The sequence below is a fragment of the Micromesistius poutassou genome (genome assembly GCF_964030765.1).
Source record: "Micromesistius poutassou genome assembly, chromosome: 10".
Taxonomy (NCBI): domain Eukaryota; kingdom Metazoa; phylum Chordata; class Actinopteri; order Gadiformes; family Gadidae; genus Micromesistius; species Micromesistius poutassou.
Genome location: NC_140280.1, coordinates 16,661,835 through 16,688,195, shown reverse-complemented (window position 1 = coordinate 16,688,195; position 26,361 = coordinate 16,661,835). Strand labels below are relative to the sequence as shown.

General features: G+C 43.9%; 1 protein-coding gene across 2 annotated transcripts in view; it reads left to right on the top strand.

Moving 5' to 3' along the window:
• doc2b (double C2-like domains, beta) overlaps positions 1-23,625 on the top strand; it is a gene marked incomplete at both ends in the record, with an annotated part of 60,554 nt that extends 36,929 nt beyond the window's left edge. For both annotated transcript variants that reach the window (XM_084474173.1, XM_084474172.1), the window contains 6 exons: positions 8,059-8,168; positions 11,253-11,379; positions 17,548-17,705; positions 20,718-20,799; positions 22,400-22,496; positions 23,489-23,625. In XM_084474173.1, coding sequence (XP_084330299.1) covers positions 8,059-8,168; positions 11,253-11,379; positions 17,548-17,705; positions 20,718-20,799; positions 22,400-22,496; positions 23,489-23,625 — 711 coding nt within the window. The remainder of the gene's footprint in view (positions 1-8,058; positions 8,169-11,252; positions 11,380-17,547; positions 17,706-20,717; positions 20,800-22,399; positions 22,497-23,488) is intronic.
• Between the last annotated feature and the right edge of the window lie 2,736 nt (positions 23,626-26,361).

Below are 26,361 nucleotides of genomic sequence, written 5' to 3'. Positions count from 1 at the left end.
TGTTAATTAACATTGGGATGCTCATTGTTTCAACGTCTGCTGTAGAGGCCTCGGTTAGGGTGCTCGGTCTGCCCATCCCCAATGTTGAACGCCGATGGACCTGTGGGTTTTTTTCGCCCCTCATTAAGAAAGTACACTGTGTGCGCAGGATCTATGCTAGGTAGACAGCAAAACAAAGTGTTGAAGGTACAAAGGAGAGGAAGACCGCCTTACTGTCAGCTCCATTAAGCCTGAGCTGCCAGAGCACCGCCGGCCACACGGACAGGAGCGGACGTATGTGCTAGGTATTTTTGACAAACTGTTTGTGTAACTGGGTGGGAGGGACTGCGGTTAAACCCCCAGCGCTACAACATGAGCAGGGTTCCCAAACTCTCACGCATCTGGGGTGACACTCACGCTTTCAGCATCAATCCAAGCTCTCACGCACAAGCACAAGAGATATCACGCCAAATAGCCCATCTTTGAAAAAATAATAAGAAGCTTTTTTCCGTCTATTCACTGTTGATCACTCACTACTAGACCACGGAATATACAGGAAACATTCTCGTTAGATCTATCTATCTATCCATCCATTCTGACCTACTGCATTGACTGCAGTGCAGGCTGATTTACAACGTCCTCCGCGCACCTTTCTCTGTCGTCTTTTAGTTGCGCGTGAAACATTTTGAGTGAAAGACGCGCGTTTGGGAAGAAGAAAAAAGTCTTGGTTAAGGTCTGAGAGAGCAAATAAATGCGTCAAACTAGTGCTGTCGTTTTAAAATAACAATGTTACGTTTGTTTTATTACTTTTGTTTTTTTTACGCAATTAATGCAAATACTCGCTATTTGGTTTCATTTACTTACTCAACACTTAACCTAAAATTACAGCCAGGGTATCAAAATGAACAAGAACATCAAATGTGCATTTTTATGTGATTCCCAACATTTGAACAAGAGAGAAAGATGGCAAAAAGATACCTCAAAGAGCTTTTCAGAGAATTTCTCTTAAATGGCATGATCCTTTCCAAAAACTCTTCCAGTCGGTCTCCCTCCCTCCTTCCATGTCTTCTGTCTCTCTGCCTCTCTGTGTGGACTGTGGACCTTGTTGGAATTCAACTAGAAATTGTTAGTTTGGTGTTACTTAGCCTATATTTTATTTATATTACAAGTTCCTTTCGAGCTAAGCACGGAAAGAACAAGTCAATATAGGCATCAGTTTATTGAATCTCTTGGCTTCTATAGGCTATATTTTAATTAGGATATAGTATTTTAATTCTGATTTAACATTAATTCCATGTTGTTACTTTTCGGTATCAGTCATTAGGCTAAATAAAGTCACGTTTGGCAATGAGCAGGGTCCACGTAACCTATTCTCGCAATATAGACCCTAAAGATTTTCTCAAGGTTTGACAGCCCTCCTCAAAACGAAATTACAAGGTGTCTTAATGTAGTCTAGGCTATCAACCAATAACCAAATTACTAAACTAATTAAATGCCATGACACACTGTTACCTCCTGTTAAATTCCTTCTTTCTGGGTCAGACTGGGAATAAATTCTGAGGTCTTGGTTAAATACATATCTATGGCAGCAGGTATCAGTATATACAGCTGTGTTCTCATGTTAATGCATGATTAAATGCATGATTAAAAAATATCTAAACACATTTTGAATGTCCTTAACATTCAAAATGTCCATAACCCCAAAAAATTGGGTTATGGTTATCAAAAACGTTCGCCGTGCGTGCTCTTCGCACACCCACTTACATTTTGCAGAGTCTCACTCCAGCCAAAGTCCCAAAGTTGGCAACCCTGCATGAGGTAGTTTGGGTTATAATGGTCTTATAATGATCTCATGTGGAGGTTTTGATATTACACAGTATCCATTTACAGATGATGCATTTATTTTTAAAATTACATTAATTAATTATTATTAATCATTTTTGTAGGATACAGTATGTCCCCAGCGTGAGTGAGTGAACCGGGGGTGAGTCACGGAAATATTGCATTCCCTTTTATCATCATTAGTGCGTATTATGGTCTTTTGAGTGATTCAATGTTTGAAGGTGTTAAATCAGTATTGGATATAATATGTGTATTATACCTATTATTAGTTATGTATTTGCAGCACAGGGTCTAGCTATAGTTTGCCTGCATAAATCACAATGTCTGTAGGGGACGAACAATGTTAAAAGTGACGGCCTATACAGGATAAGATATCATACAAAGTGAGGAAATAAACACTGAGGAAATATCTTGCCTGGAACGTTGCCAATGGCACCCTGGGCTTTTAATTGAGTGCACCATATTTGAAATGAATGCCTCTCACAAAGACACAACAACAACATCAACAAAAACAACTGCTGGCACTTGTGTTCACTACATCTCCTTTGCTTCCCAATTACTGACAAAAAGTCCCAAAGATCAGTGGTTTCTCTAGGATCATGGGGGAAAAAGAAAATAACATTGTGACCCAACAAACATAAGATATGGGAACCGTGGAGCTGCTTCATGTCACTGTATCAAAGCCCCAGCGGGAAGGGTTTGGCTGGACTGCTACCCTAATACCAGAACATAGTCAGGCCCCTCACTGCTACCATAGTACCAGAACATAGCCATGTCCGGCCCCTTACTGCTACCCTAATACCAGAACATAGTCAGGCCCCTCACTGCTACCATAGTACCAGAACATAGCCATGTCCGGCCCCTCACTGCTACCCAAATACCAGAACATAGCCATGTCCGGCGGCCCCTCACTGCTACCCTAATACCAGAACATAGCCATGTCCGGCCCCTCACTGCTACCCTAATACCAGAACATAGCCATGTCCGGCCCCTCACTGCCACCCTAATACTAGAACATTGACTAGCCAGGCCCCTCACTGCTACAGCTCCACCAGGCACTGCAGGGCTTTCAGGGGGGGGAAAAAAAGTCTGTGTGGTGGTTGAAGAAAAACAAAATAATTTGTAGATTAAGGTCAACAGTGTCAGTGGTAACAATAATAATAGGCTGTAAGAAGCTGCCAGCAATAAAAGGAAATAGGAACGAAAATAGATAATGGTGTTTTGTCATTATTATTAGATTCATTATGATTTCTAAAAAATATATAAAATAAAAATAAATAAAATGGTAATTATTATTATTATTATCATCAGCTATTTCCTGTAACTGTTATGGTGGTGAAATTGATTAGAAAACCCCAAAACATAATATGTATTCCCCCTAGTGACTGCATCCTGAAGCTCTGGCAGTGAGAAATACTTACTGGCCAAGTATCTAATGGATACACAGCAGAACAACAGGATGTTCCTCGTTTGGAAGACAGCCGTCTGCCTTTATGCGGTGAGGCACGTTTTCATTACCGTTGCAACATGCATTTAGGGAGAAGGCAAATTATCTATTTTATGGTTAGGGAAGCGTCTGCATTATTTGTACACCACCACACACAGGCTAAATGAGTGTGTTATTGCCACTCACTAAGAGGAGGCCCTTCAATTGTAAGGACCTTGCCTCAAATCATCTTGGTGAAAGCTGTGTGTTTAGCCTGCTAAGTGTTTTTGAATGTAAACACACAAGCAAACTTCTAATGGGACCATGTTTTGGTCTGTTGAACACAAGCTAATTGGGCTAAATTTTTTTGCTCTGCTTTAAAACCCATCTAGCTGAGGCGGCCGCCTAGTTGCCAGAAACAGAGAGACTGCCTAACCCTAACCCTACTTTCAAAGATTTGTATACAGTACCTTTGTATACAAATCCGGGGAGGATGCCTCACAGGTTGACTCAAATTGAATTGGTGAGTGAGCCCATTTTGTGCTTTTGAATGTATTCTAAATTAGTTCCCTTTAGTTTCCAGAACTAAGTGTATAATCAACCCATGAAAACAAAAGATTTGCCCATGAAAACAGAAAACCCCTCGCATGTTGCAAGCCCTGCCTCGATTTTCTCAGAATGACATGCTTTACACAGTACCGTCAATACAGTCAAAAAAGCAAACAGACATTTTTCCAAATTATGTTTGCAAACACACACAGAGCAAATGTGCAATCCTTGGCCATCTCAGTGTCAAGTGTCTCGTCTAATGCACGGGGCATTAGTAAGCATACTCGTAACATGCAAAATGTCAGAGCCAATTCTCCGCCTGCAATTAATTTCTGATTGCCTGGTGGCGAAGACGGGGGCTAAGCCTACTGTCAACAGATTCTACAAAGTCATCCATCAATGCGAAATAACAGAGTGCCCTTCGACGCAAATAACACCCAGCAGACGTTTCATTTCAAGGGGAAATATTACCACACAGTAATCAGAGCCCCCGGAAAAAAACATCATGCGGCTGCCAAGGTCTATCTAACGGTGTGTGTGTGTGTGTCCGGGTGTAGTTCCCCCTAGAGCTGGAGGGCCTGAGGGTTAGCTGTAGATGTGGTAATACTGCAGGTGTCGGTGTCTACCGTTCAGGAGGCGTTTTGGAACGACACAGTGGGCCGTTTGGAGAAGCAGAACAGCCCAGAGCCACAAGCAGAGATAAATAAGTTAATCAAGAAAAAAACTGTTGTTGCGGTTGTTGTCGGTTGATAAGACATATAAAGACAAGTAAAGGTTCAAACTTTTTTCTCCTGATTTGCTTTCTGGTGAGCAGTTCAGAGCAATGTGTGGGTAGAGGATGAATATCCCTGTCCAAATGGCCCCATTAAAATCACTCTATTGTGTGAAAAAGGTGCTGGAAAAGGATCAGATGAGTTCCCTTTATTTTCTTGGGGCGTTTTGATGGTGAAACCCCAATTCCGTACCTCATGTTAAATCTCCCCAATAGCTTCCATTTGAAGGCTCCTTCACAATGATGCATTGATTCCATGTTTGGTGGGTGGTGACTCATTCGAAAAAGCCCTTTATTTTTTCCGCGAGCCAGGTAGGTGACCTTCTCTGCTGCAGCACCGACTGCTTCAAGGATCACAGAGATGAAATTCAACAACAGCAACCAAAACCACCACCAAGCACACAAACATGCAGGCAGATGATTGTATTTGTAATGAGTCAAACCATTCATGTCACCTCATTAATGAAGGGAGTAAACAGATGAGATGGTCTGGTAATCATCAGATTGTATCATGTTTCACGCTACAGTCAACACAGGACAACAGAAGACAGAAAAGCAGCATCACGTTCTACTGCATGGTTAGCTTTATGCGCGGCGCGTTTAGCCTCAGCGACTGAGTTAATCCATCATGAACATTTGTCATGTGAAACGCCGCAGCCCAGAGTCGATGACGGACGATTTTGCATATTTTCCATGTTTTGTCTCAAAATGAATTTCTTGTATTCTATCAATGGATCAATGGATCAATGGAGGGATAATTGCAACACACCGTGAGGTGCGAGTCACAACTTTCTCATCAACCGTGATCAATATCTCTACCGCTAATGTATTCAATGTACCAGACAATTTTTATGTATGCCATCGGGCATATAGTCCTCCTTTCAACCTTAATGTGAAATCAATTATTGTACATGCATGGGTTAAATAGTTTAGATCAGTGATAAAGCTTGAGTATTGGCAGAAAAGGATGGTTAAGTTGATCCACTCCCAGCCACAAGGCCCAGTGTATTCAAACATACAGGCATCCTTTAGCAAGAAGCTCACCCCTACCTGCTCCTTTATAACGGCATGTTCTCTTCATGTCTATTCACTGACTACCTACAGGCATCCTTTAGCAGGAAGCCTATTCTCTACCTGCTCCTTAATAACGTCATGTCCTCTTCATGTCTTTTCACACACTACCTATAGGCATCCTTTAGCAAGAATCCAAACCCCTACCTGCTCCTTAATAATGTCATGTTCTCTTCATGTCTATTCACACACTACCTATAGGCATCCTTTAGTAGGAAAACGAATCCCTACCTGCTCCTTAATAACGTCATGTTCTCTTCATGTCTATGCCCTGTGAGGTGCTTCCGGTGAACCGCAGCTTCGTGCAGCATGATAAATAGTAAATATAAGAAAAGGGTTAATCAAAAGTGTGGCAATTCAATTTCCGTCCTGTCTTTGTTTCCGTGGAATAAAGATGACTCTATTCATAATTCTCCTTGTGGCGTACGTTGCATCTATTAACTTCTCAAGGGACATCCTGGCCCCCGCGCGAGTGAGATAACAAGGTCTAACGCTCTCTAACCGCACGCCCACAGCCAGTTAGGGAAAAGCCTCGGAAGAGCTTCTCATGAAAGGGGTTTCTCCCAGCAGGGTGGACTGTAATGCAGTGCACTGCTGACGCTCAGGATACAAAGGGTCCAACCTTCACCCTTGTCGCCGGTGTGAAATCACCTCAAGGCACTTCAAGGACCCATAACGTCTTCAAGGATGTCCAACCGATTCATCAAATCCCTTCTTCTCTTTTTTTTGGGGCCGGGGTTTCGTCATGGAGGCAGATGAAGTCGATTTGCTGTATTCATGCCCATCTGCGGCGTAAGTGACATGTCATTGGACAATATTGTCATTGGTTGGATAACCTGGTTCACTGCCAGCAATCCACTTAGCCAAGGGGTCCGGGAGGAGTTTCGGGAAGGACCGAGGTTTGTCCTACCGATGATAGCAGCTCCTTGAACTCACACCGCTCAGTCATTGCTTTACTCTGCAGACGGTTATTAGGTAATTGAGGGAGTGGTGAGGAAAGGGAGGGGGGCGGGGCACCGTCTGCTGAATTTGTGTGTGTGTGTGTGTGTGTGTGTGTGTGTGTCTGTGGGGAACACCTATCGAGGAATTTCATATCCAACATAGTCGATGTTATGAGACCCTTGTCTTTGCTTTGAGTATTTTGGTATGTGTGTGTGCCACAGTTTGTGTGAGTTTGTGTCGGCGGAAGTAGCTTAGCGTGGGTGGGTGTGTGTGTGTGTGTGTGTGTGTGTGTGTCTCGAGCAGCATGCAAGTAGGCTGATGGAGCAAACGGAACAATAACAACAGATTGTTTCCCGTTGATTCCTTCAGGCTCTGCTCTCCCTTAATTGATTATAAACGGAAGGATCAGATATTAAAAACGCCAAAGCAATATCCGCCCCCCTGCACCCTTCCCCTCCCACCCATCCGGTCACACTGCCCCGTCCGGCCCTATGAAGACGTTTCCCGGGCAACATCCCCCCTGGCGTCAAGGTTGTGTGTGACGATCCAAAAGCCGGGCGCTCCCCTTCCTCCCGTACCCCTGTTGCATGTTGGGAAAAACAAACACGGCCGTATGCCGCACGCTAAATGCAACCTAACCCAATCAGGGCGGAGGGAAAACGCGGGGTGGTGTTTATCGATGCAGTTCCACCTCTAATCGCGTAATCAGGGCTCACGCGGACAGCCCTGATTAATTGCTTTGTGTTTTGCGGCGGCCGAGCCGTCACCTGTAAGTGATTCGCGGCGGCCGCCGAGAGCGGACGCCAGTCAGAAGCGGGGTGTCAATATGCCGAGTGCGGCGCGGGCCCCGCGACGTTGGAATGGCACGCGTGATTGCCACTTCATGTTCCGAGGCGGTGCGAGGGTGCGGATGGAGCTGAATTCTCGACGTGACGGTATCACTAATTGCTTCTTCATTAAACTCCCGCTACGCTTTGATTATGCCTGCTGCTGTTGTTCATGTAAATGCGTGTTGCTGTTTGTATTGTGTTTACTGACAAGTCTTTTAATTCACAGTCAGCCTACCTGTGTGTGGGTTTGTGTGTGTGTGTGTGTGTGTGCGGATGTGTGTGGGGGTGTTTGGAGGAGCGGGGGGGGGGGGTGAGTGTGTGGTTGTTTGTCTTTCTGTCGTTGTTTGTGTGTGTGTTTGTTCATGTGCGTTGGTGGCAGCGTGTGTCTTTGTGTCTGTGTGTGTGTGTGGGTGTGCATGCATGTGTGTTGTTGCCCACACCCTGACTCTCTTTCTCTCGTGGTGGGTAGTCTTGCGAGAACCTTCAGATCACATTGAATCGCATTACAGAAATATCAATCACACGGAGGCATGAAGGAGGAAGAGCCTTTCGCAGGAACCCTACCTCATCGGTATGCATCAGGTGTTCCTGATAAGCTCACCTTCCCTCCTTTCTGTTTCCCTTTCTCTGCCCTTCTTCTTCTGCAGGCCAATAAACTTCGAACTAAGACCCTGCGCAACACGCTGCACCCCGTCTGGAGCGAGACGCTGACCTACTACGGCATCACGGACGAGGACATGGTCCGGAAGACCCTCAGGTAGGCCCGGGCCACAAGGAGGAACGCTCTCTCAGCTTTCCCGCTGGACTTCAGATCAATTTGGAAATTTCACAATTTCAAATGATTTGGAGTCACTGGATTTGCTGCCGAGCACAACCCAGGTGGTGTAACCCATGGTTAGGGTGTCAGAATCCCAGCCGAAAAGGTTCTCGGTTTGAATCCCAATGTCTAACTGTACGCATCCTCGAGCAAGATGTCCTACTTCATTCCTACCTCATTAAGAACATTAATCAAAAGATGAACTGTTGTAAAAAAAAATATATATATATATTGTAAAACGTATTGCCTAATTAATGAAACTTTTTCTAAGAATCCCAGGCATGAAACCATAGCACATTAACAGTGTCTATAAATCATCTCCATAGTCTGTCACTGATGCTTTTTGATCCCTCTTTTCGACCAATCAGCCCAAGCCAGGTTCAGCCTCGACCGCAAACCGTTGTCCCAGTGTACACGGTGTAGAGTCAACCTCACGTCCACCTCCGTGAGGTTCTCCCGCTGCTTCAGGGTAAAGGCGATCCCCCCTCACCGCCAACATATGAACCCGGCAGCGCCCCATGGGTCTATGTTGTCAGGGACGTCCATTACCGCGGCAACGCCCTGGAGACCAGGCTATTACCCTGCCAGGGGCCATCAGTTAAGAGCGCACATGGCTAACTATGACGCAGTAACAGTACAGTACGTGGGCTGTCTGTTCAAATGAACCACCCATCCATCCAAGAATCCATACCCACTCATCCTGCTGGTGATCCGGGGGGGGGGGCTTATCTCAGAGGACAATACAGGGGGATACATCCAGGCTGTAGCCAGGCAACACCAGGATACACGCACACACACACACACACACACACGTATACACACACACACACACACACACACACACACACACAAATGCATGCACACATGATACACACGCATGCATGCACTCAGGCATACGCACACTCTTGCACAGACACACAAGCATTGACCCGCAGATGCACACACATGCACATGCCCACAAAGGTGATTTCCCTGATCCCAGACCTAATCTGCATGGATTTGTATCCAGAGGTATTTAGAAGAAGATACAGGTGAGAACAGTATGAATAACATGCAATCTCTGTTGCGGGTTCAAACTCAGATTTCTAATAATCTAACACTAATATTCATTGATGAATCTGAATGTCATATAAGAGGATGCTGGGATCTGTTCTATTTCAGCTATGAGCTGTGGTGAATGTAAACTAATGGTCTGGCATGGCAATGTAATGGAATCCACCAGTTTACATGCAAGGATAGTGGGTTACGTACTCCGGACAAATCTGGCGTATAAACGGTGTCATGCTTCATTTAAGGTGCTTGTATATCAGTCGCTCTACATTCACATCCATATCGCTCCCCACCTCCATGCCGCCAATAGCTGTCTGTACAGATATATGCCCTGTCAAAAGTCTCCTTTTTCATTCCTTCCGACCGGAGGCCCCCCCTTAGCAGGCAAACGTCTGGATATCCCGTAGTGCATTGAAGCGAGGCGTCTGGTAGGGGTGATACTGTGCGTGATTGACAGAACCCCTGAGGAAACGAGGCCCCCCGAGCCACTGGGCTGCTTCATCCAACTGCATGGAAGCAAGCCATTGAACATGACTCTGGATCATGAGGCGGTGGCGGCGGGTCCTAACCGGTTTGACACGGGACCCCGTTGGCTGTACAAATCTGTCGCGTGTTCGTCAACATCCACATCCACCATGATGACCGGGCCGCTACCGTCGTCAGCCGCCTCGGGTTCACAGGTCGTGTTGAGTTGTCGAGCAGACGTCCTTGTTCAACGCGACTTGCGGTGAATTCAGACGAGGTACGGGCATGGGGTTTAGGCATCCGGCTCTGCGATGCCTTGAGGCTGTTGTCATTAGAAATCAAACTCAGAACCTTGCCACTGGGACGGGAACACCCTAAGCACTGCTAGAAAATTCTTTAAAAGGGAAGACACTCTATTGGGTTATTTGCGAACATATTTACAATGTATTTTTGTCCATTATTGCGAGTTTGTGAACCCTGCCTATCCAATCGCCCTGGCTAAGCTTCATTCCTGTTAAATCTACCACTGCCTCTTGCCTTTCCATAATGATATGCATAATTTTCATGTGCGTTGATCATATTTGCATATCTGCAGGAAATGGCAGCATCTCGTCGGTGTGAATGTAAACTAAGTATCTAAAACCCGCCCCCCCTAACCAATCAAATTCCAATGAAACCTTCTTGACGGACACATGGGTGGCGATGGTGTCCAATGAGCAGTGCAATGTCAGGGCTTGCCTGGGGACTGTTAATAGATACACTTCCTTTTTTCCAAGCGCTGTAGCTTCATGCATCGATGATTCCCTCTCATTTCAAAGTTAATGAAGTGTAGGTCTCAAGAGAGGGTGAAAAGTAAAATGCCTACATACCAGGGGCCGGGGAGCAATTTTACTCCGGAGGCCGGTGGAAAAACAGATTTAGAATGAATTAGAATCGCAACATATTTTTTAATATTTTTGTTGAGGGATGTAATTTTGCATCAGTGGGGTTTTGGGATACATTACATGTCCAAAGCGACTTACAATAAGTGCATTCAACAATTTAAGTTCATTGTTTAACGTTTAAGAATCATTCCAGTACATGGAATTCATCAAACAAGCAAACGTAGATAGATCTAGCCAGGTTTCTTTAGCAAGGTCACCCTTTCAAAATAGATTTTCTGCAAGCTATAATTAAAGAAATCCCTACAAAAAAGATCAAACAAAACGTGTCCTTTTCATATTTTTTTTATCCATGCTAGAATTTACAAACTACCAATATCTTTTTGTCATATTTTCTAGCATTTCCCTTTTATTTTTTATGACACAGGTAACATTTTGACCTCAACCATTTGGACCCCACTACCCAAGAACCCTTCAAAATCCAGATGGTTCTCCAACTGCACATCCGCATACCCAGATGCCTCCTAGAACATCACCAACACACAACACCTCTGCAACCCCTGTTTTTAACACCATAAAACACACTGTGATCTCCCGCACTCCTAACGCCCCTTTCCTTCTCTCCCAGAATTTCGGTGTGCGACGAGGACAAGTTCCGCCACAACGAGTTCATCGGAGAGACCCGCATCCCTCTGAAGAAGCTCAAGCCCAACCAGACCAAGAACTTCTACAACTGCCTGGAGAAGCAGCTGCCGGTGAGTCACAGCGCTGCTCTGGACGTGTTATGTTGTCGTTGCTGTTGTGCTGTCATTGCTGTTGTGCTGTCGTGTCGTGACATTGTGATGTTGTTATGTCCAATGAACAATTGAGATTGTTAGAAGTTCATGATGCATGTTGTGTAACACACGAGTATTACCTCTTTATTAGCCTACATTACTTACAGGAATTTTTTTTGTTACGTTCCCACTATACACTTTCTCAAACCTTTATGAATTGAAATGCTTTTGATGGTGACTTTAGTTCAAGTTCAAGTTCAAGTTTCATTTATTTGTTATTCAGCACGTTAGACACATGGAAGACGAAATTTGCTCTCAGGACCAGCAATATGGCAGGTTAGCATATGATTAAAAAAATAGGTTATGAATATAGAATTAAAAAGTTAATAAATAGGATAATAAATAAAATCAGTTATTTAAAAAAACAATCAAAGCATCAAGTATTTCAGGGCATCAGCAGTCCATTAAGTGCATACATTTCTTAGGGAAAAGGGATGGCAGCAGCACACAGTTTGGCAGTTTAGTTGACAGTCCTTGAGTTTGAGTTTATGCCTTATACTTATTAATGTATAGGAACAAACTGCTAATATATTCCCTGACTGGAAAGGTGGCTTCTTGAGATTTCCTTCCCTCCCACTAGAACTCTAAAAACGATCCTTGCCTGATTGAAAGATTTCAGTCCATTGAACATATAGTCCTTAGCGTCTGCAATCAGGCTACAAACAGGATTATTTCTTCATGCATCTACTAATCACAGTAGAGGTGGACCTGCTGAATACATTATGGGTGTGTGGGACCCACAGCAGGCAGCTCTCAGCAGGTGGCTCTGTGCTTTAATCACAGTGGATAAGTCTTGTTTAGACGGCCTGTCTTTTACAGAACATGACTTCTCCTGGTCCATGAACAACATTTGACGAAGAAGGGTAATTTATCATAAGCCTTTCTGGGAAGGATAGAAAAAGCCTTCCCGCCCAACTCTCTTATCAGAGCCATTTTCACTCACTCTCTATTTCTGCCTTTATCTCACCTCACATAACTGAGGGCTAGAATGACTCATAGCCTCAGGGATAACTGGACCCTAATACCACCTCAAGCATTTGGTAGCTCCCTGCATCTTTGTGCTAGGATTGTGCTAGGATTGCTTGGTGTTTAACACAACTACACACTCACCGGCACACACACACACACACACACACACACACACACACACACACACACACACACACACACACACATGCACACACACAGACACAACTTTATACACACACACATCCACACACAAACTAGACCCAAGCAAAAAAAACGATTAGTTTCCCGTTTGGTGGATTCAGAAATGACTCAAACCAAACCAAAATGTGAATTACTAAAAGCCCTGGAAGAGCAGAAATCCTCTGCAGAACGCCTGCCACCCATCTTATCATGAGGAAGGGGCTATTTTAGTAAGGGGGTTCCTCCTTCATTAGCAGCTTGTGCGGTGAGCACCAAACAATTGGAATTGATTGGCGCCGTAGAAAACACGGCGCAGTTAAAAGCTATGTCGTACTCACACAGCACGCTGTGCACACAAGGAGGACTTTTCCCTTTCCCCCTCCCCCCTCCATTTTGTTGCCAGTGTCTATGTTTCCTTGGTACCACCAGAGGGTTTAACCAACACCTTGGAACACAATCAATATGGCGACATTATGGCTGACTGTGCCGCGGTGACGCCCCTTATCGGCACTTAGGTCGCCGAGATTGTCGAGGTTGAAGGCCAAACACGGCTTTTCAGAGTGACGCGTCCTCCATCCTCACTGTTCGAAGGGTTTTAGCGCTCAGAAGGCGGTTTGCCGTCATGCCATTAAATGTGCTCTGTGTGGGATTTAGTGACATCTAGTGGTGAGGTTGCAGATTGCAACAAACCCTTTCCAACGACATTGGAGAGAGGAGTGAGGAGAGAGGAGCCATGTCCTTGTCTACATCACCGTCCAGTTGCCCAGTGTCATGTGATGAGACGGATGGATTTATCAATAAAATGTAGTTATTTAGGCTGTTAAACTATAGCTCATAGCTTACAATAAAAAGACACCTCAAATGTGTCCATCTAGGGCCGTAGAAGTGCCTATACCTACGTAGACATTAATTACGAAAACGCAACAATCCTCATTATCATGGGATTATACACTAAGTAAAACATACTTATGAACATTATATTCCATTTAGGCCAAGTCCGTTCTGTTGGATGTCGCTTAATGCTACACACTGTACTGTCAAAGCTATAGACATTACTTGACGGCCTTATCTCTCTGTTATATTTATGTCTATTTTTTAACTGTGTTACCGGGCAGATGTAAACGTAACTATAATATGAAGTGACAGTGCGATGGAACCTGACAGTGTGAACAAAATCAAGGTAATGACTGTTAATGAAGGCTGTGGGAGAGAGAGATATAGAGCGACTAATAGAGAGAGAGAGAGAGAGAGAGAGAGAGAGAGAGGGAGAGGGAGAGAGAGAGAGAGAGAGAGAGAGAGAGAGAGAGAGAGAGAGAGAGAGTGTGTGACAGAGTCTAAGTGATGTAGTAGAGAGAGAGAGAAGAAGAGAGCGTGACAGATAGAGACACTAAGAGAGCAAGAGCGTGAGAGATAGTTAGAGAGAGAGGGTGGGGTTGAGAGAAAGAGAGTGTGAGAGGGAAGACTAAGGGATAGAGAGAGAGATGGATTGCGTGACTGAGTGACTGACTGAAAGAAATTGAGCGAGAGAGAGGGAGAGCTAGAGAGAGCTAGAAAGAGAGAGAAAGAGAGAGAGAGAGAGAGAGAGAGAGAGAGAAACAGAGACAGAGCTAGAGATCAGAGAGAGAGAGAGATGAAAAAGATAAAGATAATGAGTCTCTTGAAGAGCTTAAACGATGGTAAGACAATAAAAAGGGCCGTGGAGCATAGTGGCTGATGTGAAGCACAGCGAGGCGGTAAAGGGAGGCCATTACTGCCATAGGCTCCTCTATGACGTCAGCCCGGCCAGGACCCAACACCAGCAGCAGCTGAGGCCCCTGTGGGCCACATGGCCAGCAGAAGGACGGCTAATGTGTAACCTGAAGGTCTTCCTCACTTTGATAGTGTCCATTTATATTCATCACCTGTGGATTGACACATTCTGCTCGTGCCAGAAGACCCGTGCAAACACTTGCATTTGTTCTGAAGAATGACATGGGTTTTACTACAGTGATTACATTATTGTAAACATTTGATCATAATTGTTGGAATGTTATTAAAGACAGGTGCATAATCCATGCATGGCATCAATTTTAATATATTATAGTTAAAGTCCCAATGTGTGACATTTCAAATAGCTTGCAGCTTAAATTAACCTGGACATATCTGTAGTCAATACTGCTCGATAGTGATTTAAATCACATCCTATAAGTGATATATTCTACAAATAGAAAGGGATGGCCCTTTCTATTTTTCTATTTTAATTGTGTGTAACGCAAGCGATGCTAGTTTGTGTGATGTTGCTCAGCCAGTTAGTGGACAGAACACCGTTAGGGTTATTTCTGAAAGTCTCCCGCCTTCTAACTGGGAGGGGCTCAATCGTACACATAGCGACTTTAAGCTTGCAATGTTATTGAAAGAGTTTATCAAATGGGAGGATTATTTGCTTCTCATTCATGTGAAAACAGTATGACTGCCTTAATACATGTGTTGCAGCGTGCGTGTGTGCGTGCATGCGTGCGTGCGTGTGTGTGTGTGTGTGTGTGTGTGTGCTCATGTCAGAATGTTAACATGACAGTGATTCCTCCAAAGCGCCCTACCTACACGTTCAGTTGCCAAGCCTTCAGCCCTTGTTATCTTCCTCTCAGCGTGGTCTCCCACTTCCTGTCGCCATGACAGTCTTCATCCTGCTGTGTGTGTGGTTTCCTTTCTTCCCCGCAACTCGCCGTCTAGTTTGTCACCGACTCTCCTGCTACAGCCAAGCTGAGAGAGAGAGAGAGAGAGAGAGAGAGAGAGAGAGAGAGAGAGAGAGAGAGAGAGAGAGAGACGAGGTATTGGTGGTACCAAGGTACACATAGCACAGGTGAAGATGCTTTGCTCTGATTGGCTGGGAAAGTTCAATGACACCTGATGCAGTGATTGCAGCCTGGGGACGTTCCATCACACACAGTCACTTAGTGCTCGGTCACCTCAACCCTTGGGGTTGAGTTGGTAAATGGCCACTGGCCCACAGTGACCGAGCACATATGAAGTGAGAGTTTTCTAATCAAATGGAACCAGCTTGAGGGACGAGCCTTGGCATCACGGCTTGAACATGATATATGATGATGATATATGATATATTGCATGAACTGTTATAGGCCTAGCTATCCTTTAAAAATATGTAAAACTCTGACTGTTGAACCTTAATTACATTAGGATGAGGGCAGTCAAGATGCACAGATTCACACCGATAGCTAAGCAAATTTCTGCCCGGCACGAACACATACATGCATGCATTACTCACGCAAACAACACGAATTAGCCTCATTTGCGTTTTCGCTCGAGTTTAAATATTTGAACTTTAATGGACTAAAGGGAGAAGAATAGTCACTTCGCTTTCGGTGTGAACTCTTAAATCACTAGATGTGTTGCTAACATATTATATGGGGCAGAAGTGAGCCAAATAAAATCCCTAATTATCAAATGCTACACATTTCAACATCAGCTTCAACATTCCTTGGAAAATGTTCAGCGTTGACCTAATTTATAGCCAATTATTTTAATGATCTGATCTTCATTAGTGTGGTGAGGCGACACGTTAATGGAAGAGAGGGGGGGATTTTAGTCACACTAAACAAACCACTAACATCTACAAGCTGGATACACACACAAACACAGATCCAAACACACAAGATAATTCAATCTAATTAGTGTGCTCTGCTTTTGCTAAATGCTAATTGCTTGGCAGAAGCTGATCTTTAATCTAGTTTTGCAACTTTCAAGATTAAATACACCTATCGCTCCATCTGTCCCTTCCATTTTCGGAAAATAACATTTTAGATCAGCTTAACTAAGACAGCAGCCCAACATATGGGCTATGTACAAACAAAATGCAAAGAAAACCAAATCTACATTCACCTTACATACTCTGAAAGCCAACGACAGATAAATACCTAATTTTCAAGATAACTCATACAGACTCATACAGAGAATTACTTTTTAGTCTTATCTCACTGGTAAAAGTGTATTGTCATCCATAATGTAACATATGCATTATTCAATCTGTTTGGATTGTAAAGACAAACATTCAGTTGCAGTATGTATAGAGGTAGCAATTGTCCTGTCCACCCACACCATCTCTATTATATAGAGTCTCCTACACCCCTCGACCAGTGTGATGAATTATACAAAGATGCAGTAGTCCTCATGGCTGCTCACCAATGCTGGCTAGGATCGCAACACATAAGGCCTTTCTCTTTAATACCTTTGACATTGAGCTCTCTGGAGACTTCGCCTCCCAGTGTATTTCTTTGTGTTCTGTGTCTTTTTTTTCTTTCATGGTGAATTCCTTTTTAATTCACTTGCAAACAGTGTTGTGTACAAATGGTGACAGTGATATGTCTGAGGAAAGAAGAGCACAAAGCCAATAGCAAAGAAAAAAATAATTAAAGTTGTTATCGACAAAAGTCTTGGTCGGACGTGTTTTGTTTTGTGGCGGATCTTAAAGCGACATTCATTGATTTCTACTGAAAGGAAACCAGGAAGGGATATGGAAACAACTCATCATTTGTATCAGTGTCCTGTTGGAATTCATCCCTTCTACTAAGTGTTTCAATAAACAACAACAGCAAACACAAAGCTATGATGCCATACCATACGGCCAGGGGTTATAAACCTAGAGAGTACCATGATTAGGGGATGGAGGGAGTGTGTCAACAAATAGTAGGAAAGGGTGAATTAGGCAGTTGAAAAGATGAAGTTGTCTGGTGTTGAGGCCTCATTTCTTTTAATGAATTAAAACAGATAAAAAAAACATTAGGCAATTTTATGAGTTAAATCTGCACAAATGCATGAACAATTTCCAATAATGCGTATGCTCATCACATCTTTTGCTCAATCTGATTTATTCATTATTTGAGATAGTTCATTGGAATAAAAGTGGGGTTTTAGTAGAGTACTATTTTACTTTTATCACGGCAGGTCAACAAGACAGAGGACAAGTCCCTGGAGGAGCGCGGCCGCATCATGATCTCCCTCAAGTACAACTCCCAGAAGTCCTGCCTGGTGGTGGGCATCGTGCGCTGCGCCCACCTCGCCGCCATGGACGCCAACGGCTTCTCGGACCCCTACGTCAAAACGTAAGTGTTGAGGCTTAAAAACGCAGTGTGTAAAGGGCTGATTATGGTTCCGGGTCGACGCAACCCAAGGGGGTTTTTATTTCTAGAGTATATCAGCTACAGGAGGTGATGTTATTGATGACATTAATGAAGTCACTGTGAAGTCACATCTGTAGGCAACAGCATGGCCTACAGATATGTCCAGGTTATTTGAAGCTACGCGTTAGTTCAAATGTTACAAATTGCTACTTTAAAGGTCCTGTGTAGGTAAGATTTAAGAGCTGTAATTTTCGTGTCATGTTTTAGAAACGCCATTGATTATCAATTTTATTGAGTGAAATTCATGGTTTCTCTTGGATTTTCTTTTCCGATTGACTGCCTCTTTATGAGACCATTTACATATAAGACTGCTCCCGTTTTTTTTTTCCCCTGACCAATCAGGGTTAGGGTTAGGGTTAGGACATCTCTTCCCTGATAAGATTGGGAGATCCACAAACGGCGTTATCCTACCTCCACCACAGTTACTCTGATGCGACTCTTCTCACTGGTGCAAACGTAGGGTGGGAGGAAGCAGAGACAGACGGGGTGTTTTTATAGTCCATAGTGGAATACATTCATGCAGGTAATAAGGAACTGTCTATGCACCTCCACTCCCCTGTAACCATCGCCACGTACAGCTGCATCCCCTTCCAGAGGATGAATGAATCTAGGAATTAATTTCTTTCTCTGCTTATGGGACGTTTCGTGCCTTCGTGGACAGGGCAGTTAAGGGAAGACGAATGGGGAAGATTAAGTGAAAGTACGTTGAAAGAGAGAGGAAACGACATGTAGCATAGGTCCTGGAACCTGGGGCGTTCGTCCATACGTGGTGGCCCAGTACGTTCATGTGGTTATTAGCCTTGGCGCTAGTGGGTCGAGCTACCAAGCCACTTCAAAAAGTGCTCTTGGTAATGCTAACCCCCTTAAGCAGGAGCATCCCCTTAAAGTGCCTCTTTAAATAATTATTATATTCTTGCGAGACGAGACACCAATGTTTTCGCAACCATATTTCTCCTGTTGGGCCAATTTTTTAAAACCTACAAAGGATTGTTTGCCATTGACCGCACCATGCTATTTCCCTCTTAATAAGCAGAGAGGGAGATCATTACCGCGTTGGTAGTTGGGGAGCGGCGAGTGATTTGTCCAAATCCGAGACACTGTGAGGGCTGTTAAAACACGATTATCTCCCACTCTCCCTCCACTGAGAGGAGGTAAAACAGCCGCGACTCGGCCTGCTGCGTGGCGCGCATGCAGAGAGCGGCACTTTTTCTTATCAAACGCTCTTTATTGATCAGACATTACCACACCGTCTCTGGGCATGAGGGGGGCGGGGGCTGTCTTTCTTTAGGGCAAGAGAACAAACCTTGAATGAGTGGCGAGGACTGAAAACTACCTTTCCAAAGGATTATTGGTATAGAAGGAGCAAAAGAGAAGAAGGGGAGAAATAATGTTTTCCCGAAGACAAATCTGATAGAGGGGGGGGGGGACTTGCTTTGAGAGTGTGAAGGTCTGTCAGCCAAGCCACTGAGCCGGGCGGTGTGATTCCTCTCTCTCCTCGAACCATCGCCTTGCCCGCTTTCGCTTTCTCAACGTGGTCGGTCACGGCTCCCTGCTCCCCGCGGTCTGTGTGGGCATGCTAGCTAGCTGTCCCAGATATGTTGATTGTCTTTCTCAAAAGTCAAATGTCACCAAAATATCATGTCTGGCAGTTGCTATTTGCCATGGCTTGGTGGTTTAGCGGGGTAAGGGTTTTTCTGGCGGCCATACCAAGTGCAGGCTTCAAAATGAGGACACCGTGGGCAAGGGCTGATGGGGTATGAATGTAAAGGAGGACAGAGATAAGGAGAGGGTCAGATGTATTTAATTGAGCAAAGCTGTGAATTATTACTATGAAAAGCAGAGCTATGAGTCATGAAGATTGACACGTGTGGAACCACTAGTCAGCCATAAATTAATACATTTGCCTCAAATCATGCATTTAAGCCTATACTCTCCATGCAGGCTTTAAGAAACTCATTTCCCGCGTACTCGGCAGACTATATCCATGCGGGATGCTTAATTACAGTTTCTACGTAAACACATGCAATGTTTGAGAGAAACCAGCTTTTGACGGACCCTGTTAAGTCGAACAAAAGCCTTACAAGAAGAGAAAAAAATAACATGCTCCAGAGGGACATTTTGAGGGGAAAATCTCTTAACACGAACACAATGAAATCATTTAGGTTCAAACGTTCAAACTTCTTGTTTTCTGTTTCATTTGTTTTCTCAGAATCTTTTCTCCCTGCTCATAAGCATTGGGATGTGAATATGGATTGTTCTAGAACTGAAGGAGGGGGGGGGGGATGGCAGGGTGGCCGTATGGCTTCATGTTTAACACCACTGCATTAACAATGAACCCAAAGTGTTTCTGAACCCACTGCTTTACCAGAGCATAGGGCAGTGCTGCAGTGCCCTCTGGGGGGATGGAGCTGTATAACAGTCAGGTTTCTATCATCAAGTACATCATCTTTTTATCTAATGTACAAAGATTTGTCCATTATATAGGATAATGTTAATCTTTAGAATAATAGTTGGTAATATATAAATTATGAAGAAAAAAATTAAGATACACAAAATCTAAATCCACTTAGAGCTATTTGGTTAAGATGTTTGGATTATTTCAGTTTTTGAAGATAGTGGTTTGAATGTCAAAAAAAAGTTATATTAATGGTCTTGATAAGGGTCTGATGTAATTTCATGAAATAGAAAGCCCATGGATGCTTTTTAAAAATGTTGTGGCGCTAGCAGACCTGTCAGTGAATGGCAACATAAAAAACAAGGAAAACAATTTAACGGCCTAATGTAAACAACAACAACAACCACGCCAAAACAGGTGTGCGTTTTTGCCTAAGTATTGACTACTTTCTTCTGCTCTCCTCCCACAGATATGTTCTGTGTGTGTCTGCCACGGTTACATAACGTGTGTGTGTGTGTGTCTCTTTGTGTTTCCTGCAGGTACCTAAAGCCAGATGAGAACAAAAAGTCAAAGCACAAGACCGCTGTGAAGAAGAAGACGCTTAACCCAGAGTTTAATGAGGTAATGACCGTCGCCATGGGTTAAGACGCATCCCATTTACATTTTTATTAGTTTCCTCTTTTTTGGGAGTGAAAGGGTAAGCTGAAGTACTTTGATCTCTTTTCTGCTACTCAAACGGGGTAGTATGCTCACCTATGATGACATCCATCCTCATTTTTGCCTGAGGCCAATAATAATAAATTCTTTGGGAAATGGTCAGATTGCTTTATCTATCAAACAGGTTCATAAATATGGTATTTATATCCCAAAGGAATTAAGACAATGCAAAAGGCATACAGAATTTGAAACAGCGCTCACAAACGTTGGTGATCCCGACGAAAATGCACACCCAAAGCACACAAACACACACAGACACGGACACAAACACATACACACACGCAGGCATACACGCAGGCATAAACACACACACATAAACACACACACAAACTGATCTCCTGAGGACCACTGGCGTCTGGGCTGTAAATTCCCTCGTCAAGACGATTCCCACATTTCTTTCAAGTCCCACAGACTCCTCCAGTGGGTTGAGTCTACCTGCATCTGGTAGATTCACTGACCCCCACCGGAACATGCAGTCCGTAGACTTGACATTTCCTTTGACATTCTTTCCCTGTGCCCATATTCATCAGTGTCTCCGCCTTCCCCTCCCCCTGTCCCCCACCGCCCACCCATGCCCTTTCCCATCAGAGACAAACACGGGGGTCTTCATCCATATTAAGAAACCACTGGCCGCATTACAGCCAGGGACCAGTGACCCAGATTGAACCCCAGGTTATTTCAGAAAATAAATAATCCCCCCCCCCCCCGATTTTATGAGGTCACAAATTGGTGTCCGAAATTCATTGTTTGATCTTGGTGCGTCGTGTGGGTTCCTCTGTTCAGTCGCCGTTTCCCCGATTTATTGTCCCTTTGAATTAATATGATAAACTGTGTGCCTATTTTAATTAAAGTCAATACCGATTTTTTATCCTTTTTGCAAGTATAACATTTTAATTGTCATTAAATTTAACAGGAAAGACAGGAATGTTGAGTTATAGAAATGGGACCTGTTACACAGCCTGGTGTACCAATTACTACAATATATGACTCATACATGCACACATTACCATAAATTATCACGGTATGGTGCCTTATCTTCATTTTGAAAGGTGTGTATGTGTATGCACTTATAGCATGATGCAGCTCAAGACACCACAATTGCTTAGTGTCACAAAGTGTTACAGCTCATTTCGTAAAAAAGCTATTTCACAATGAAATATGATCTTGTCGTTTAATCAGCAGCATTTAGCACTTTATCCAAAGCGACTCCTGGTGAATACAGGTGGATGTATATATTTTTACCTTTATTGATGTATCCATGCTGTTTCCCACATTTCCAATCTGGGATCAATAAAGCCCCATCCTATCTTAACTTAGGCCGGCCTACAGGTGGATTGGGCATCAGACCCAGAACCTTTCGGCTGGGATTCGAACACACAACCAACTGTATTGTGATGAATCAGAACATCCGCGGGCTTGAGAAGGCTTTATTCCCTGGCGTTGTTAGTGTCCATCACTCTGAGGTTTCATATGTAACCCAGCCACCTCTGATCCGCTCCTGCAGGAGTTCTCCTACGACATCAAATACGCCGACCTCACCAAGAAGACCCTGGAGGTGACAGTGTGGGACTACGACATCGGCAAGTCCAACGACTTCATAGGTGAGTGGCGCGCAGGTGCACTTCTTCACCACCGCTGCCATGACCGCCTCGCATCAAACGCCGGGAGGCCAGGGAAGGTCATGCCGTGAAATCCATCTACGTCAGCAGCAGGGGGGCCGTGGCTGTGACCTTGCCCACCCCCACATCACAGACACACAGACACACACCCTTCCACCTTAATCTGATTCCACTATCTGACTGACTGATGATTCAACGACCCAAAGGGAAACGACCAAGCTACCACAGGTGCTGAGGCTTTGGGTTCATCAACTGCCATGTGTGTGTGTGTGTGTGTGTTTGTGTGTGTGTTTTTGTGTGTGTGAGTCACACAGTTATGAAAAAGCAGTGCTACACTTACTTGTTTGGTGATTCTACTGAAAGTGAGTACTGAAACGTTGGTATAGAGAACCACATTTTGAAATAGGCTGCCTGGATTCTTCTGCCAACCTCTCTAACACATCGCTCACATTTCAGCTCATCCTGCTCATTGTTTTACTTTCTCGTACAAACCTCTTCTCACCTGATGCATAAACACATAACAGTTTTGCCACAAAGCTTTGCATATCGTCACCCTCTTAAAGTAATGGCCTAAGTCATATTTTCAAGTTGTTCAGAAAACAGAAAAAACTGAACCATATATAGAGTATAATATACTCTATATATAATATACTCTATATATAATATACTCTATATATAGAGTATAATATACTCTATATATGGTATGGCTATATATGGTTCCGTTTTTTCTGTTTTCTGAAAAAACAACTTGAAAATATGACTTAGGCCATTACTTTAAGAGGGTGACGATATTGTTGTTCCCAACGATTTGAATCAAAGAAAACTCTTTGTGACCAACACTCCCTCACTGACGTGGGTTGGGCATGAGGGAGCTCATGCCCTGTGTGTGTGTATGTGTGTGTGTGCGTGTGCGTGTGCGTGAGTGTGATCACAACAAGGGTTGACTAACGATCTGGTCTGCTGTCCGTCCGCAGGCGGGGTCTCCCTGGGCATCAACGCCAACGGCGAGCGGCTCAAACATTGGTTCGACTGCCTGAAAAACAAGGACAAGAAAATCGAGCGCTGGCACACGCTGACCAATGAACTGCCCGGGTCGACGTTCAACGACTAACTAAACTCCTCCCCCCCTTCCCCCCCCCGCTCCTATCCCTCCTCGTCCGTCTGGAGGGCTCCTGGTCCCAGCGAGGGTAGCACATGAAGATGTCCCCGCCTTGCCCTCGAAAGTGTCCCCGCTGTCTCTCCTCGTGAGTGTCGTCCCAAGACCCGCCGCCGCCGGCCTCGACGCGCCCACGTCCCACTTCTGATTGATGGCAGCGATCCGTCTCGATCCGTAACAAACCTAACACCTTACGGTTGAGCGTGTGCACCTTACGGTCGACCCGCGCGCGTGCGCGTGGGAATGTGCGCACGTGCGTGCGTTTCTGAACATGCATGCGTGTCTGCGCGTGTGTGTGTGTGAGGGCGTGCGCCTCACACACACACACAAAAAAAAAAGAATCGACGATATGATAGAGCGAAGGGTTATACAATGATTTACAACAAAAAAAAAAGTACAATTGTTTACATCAGTTGCAAGTAAGATTCTGTCAGGTCAGACCGCCGTCAGCAGAAAGAAACAGGCACAATGGGGGCTTTTGTTCAAGCCCATCATAGGGAATTCAAACTGGTAATGGCACATTTTTTGCTGCCCCTCAGTTTTATCTGTGTTACACAGATTTGGAGTCTATTATTTCTGGAGCACATCCAGTCCGTTTCTGTGTAGCCCTGATATAATTAACGTTCATTTGAGTCAATACGTTTCTGGCTGGAGGAAATGCAGCTGATTGAATGAAAGATTTGCATGCAAATGTGTGTAAAATGCCTCTGTAACACACCACGTAAGTGGAGAGGAAAAGAGTTTTTAGATATTCTGGCAGAGAACTAGGTACACCTGGAATGCTGTATGACCTTGCCAATAAGACCAAATTAGCTCCACTGCGCAACGCACACATTACTGACTCATTTCCGTAGCGACACGCATTTGATATGTGACTGTCTGCTCCCTATAGCAGACAGGACAAAGGGTAAAACAGCACAGAGAACAGATTTCCGGATGCTCCCCCCCCCCCCCCCCCCCTCCCTCCCAAAAAAATAACCTGACAGCTGTATTGTCCAAAGCGGTGTAGTGACAGACAAAAACATGCGTTGTTTACATCCTCTGGTCGCTCAAGTCCAAGTTTGCTGCTTGAAAAACTGCCCTTCTGTGTAAAAGTTGCTTGCATTCGGGCTGGTTATGAAACGCAACAGGCAAAACAAAAAGAAAACAAGCAGGTGCAGAAATGTTTTTAAATATGTTTGTTATATATACATACAGTAAATATATATATAGAAAAATATTCAATCGGATAATGTTGTGACATGAGTCGCCTATTTTTAATGTTAGCCACGACTGATAACACAGAATGTATGTGGATAAAAACCCCTTGTGTTTCACAGCAGCTCCTGTGGAAAATGTGCACCTTTGTGCTCCGACTGGTTCCTGACCTAACATGTATTGTTTACATTCTTTACATATATATAAATATATAAATAATTATATATATATATATATATATATGAGTCTCAAGATGTCTTTGCCACATATCTGGGAAGAGAGAGGACTCGGCACTAGAGTATAAGGTTAGACACAGCCAGGGCTGTACACAGGGCTGATAACAAAACACTGCATTCCCCTCCCGTATAATAATTGATGTGTAATTGTTGTTGATGCTGTGGTTCTTGTTGATGTTCTGGTTGTTGTGGTAGTTGTTGTTTAGTTCTATTAAGGTTTAAGTATAAGCACTACTCTCCCCTCCACGCTAACTGTAGCACAACCCCTGGAACGTCGCAATGAATGTCAAATATATGGGGAATATCCAAACCACTATCGTTAAATGTTCGACGACTTCTGCATTCGGGGTGCATGCCATGTAGTTATGGTGTTATTATGACTGCTGCTACAGCTCACTACCACACTGCATCCTCCTCACCCTTCCTTAGGATAGATAGAAATAGGATATATTGTATGTGTTTAACACAGGTAGCAGAGGAATGCTTAACAAATGCTAAACTTCCTGTAGAATAAGTACATGTTTTCATGACCACATGTTTGGGAACACATTCATTTATTGTTAACCCATTAGCAAAGCAGTGTGTTCAAAGGGGCAGTTTGTGGAATTAAGTTGCATCTAGTGGAATGGACTTGGCAATTCAATTCAATATATTATTCATAATATGTTTGTATCTAGTGTATAATCCCATGAAAATAAGAATGGTTGTGTTTTCGTCAGAATGAGCCCTTTATATCTATATAGGGAGTGGGTCTTTTTTCACAGAGCCCGCCATGTTGAACTGCCATGTTTTTACAGCAGCCCAGAAAGGACAGACAGTGTTTTTAAAATCTTTAATCATAATCGCTATTTTAATTGTAAGCTATGACCAATAGTTTAACAGAATATATAACTAAATACAAATGATGAAACTATTAAGGAAGCTTATCACTTGAGTCTTGGCTACTCGATGCTGTCGTAGATGAGGACATCATTTTGGCCAGTACAGGCCACTGTTGGAAAGGGAGAGGTGTTTGAACTCTGCAACCTCATTGCTAGATACTGCTTAATCCTACACACTGCACCTTAGAAATTATAATATGATACCTGCACTATACGTTTGCAAAAGCCACTCTAGTGGTATTGCATGTTGATTTTCTTTCATATTTACGTAGTGTTTTAGTTTATGTTGGTTTTTTTCTAACCCACTCAAAAATGATCCATTCCGTTGCTGAAACATTTTTGCAATTGTGGCAAATGTTTTCAAAATGGTGGATGTG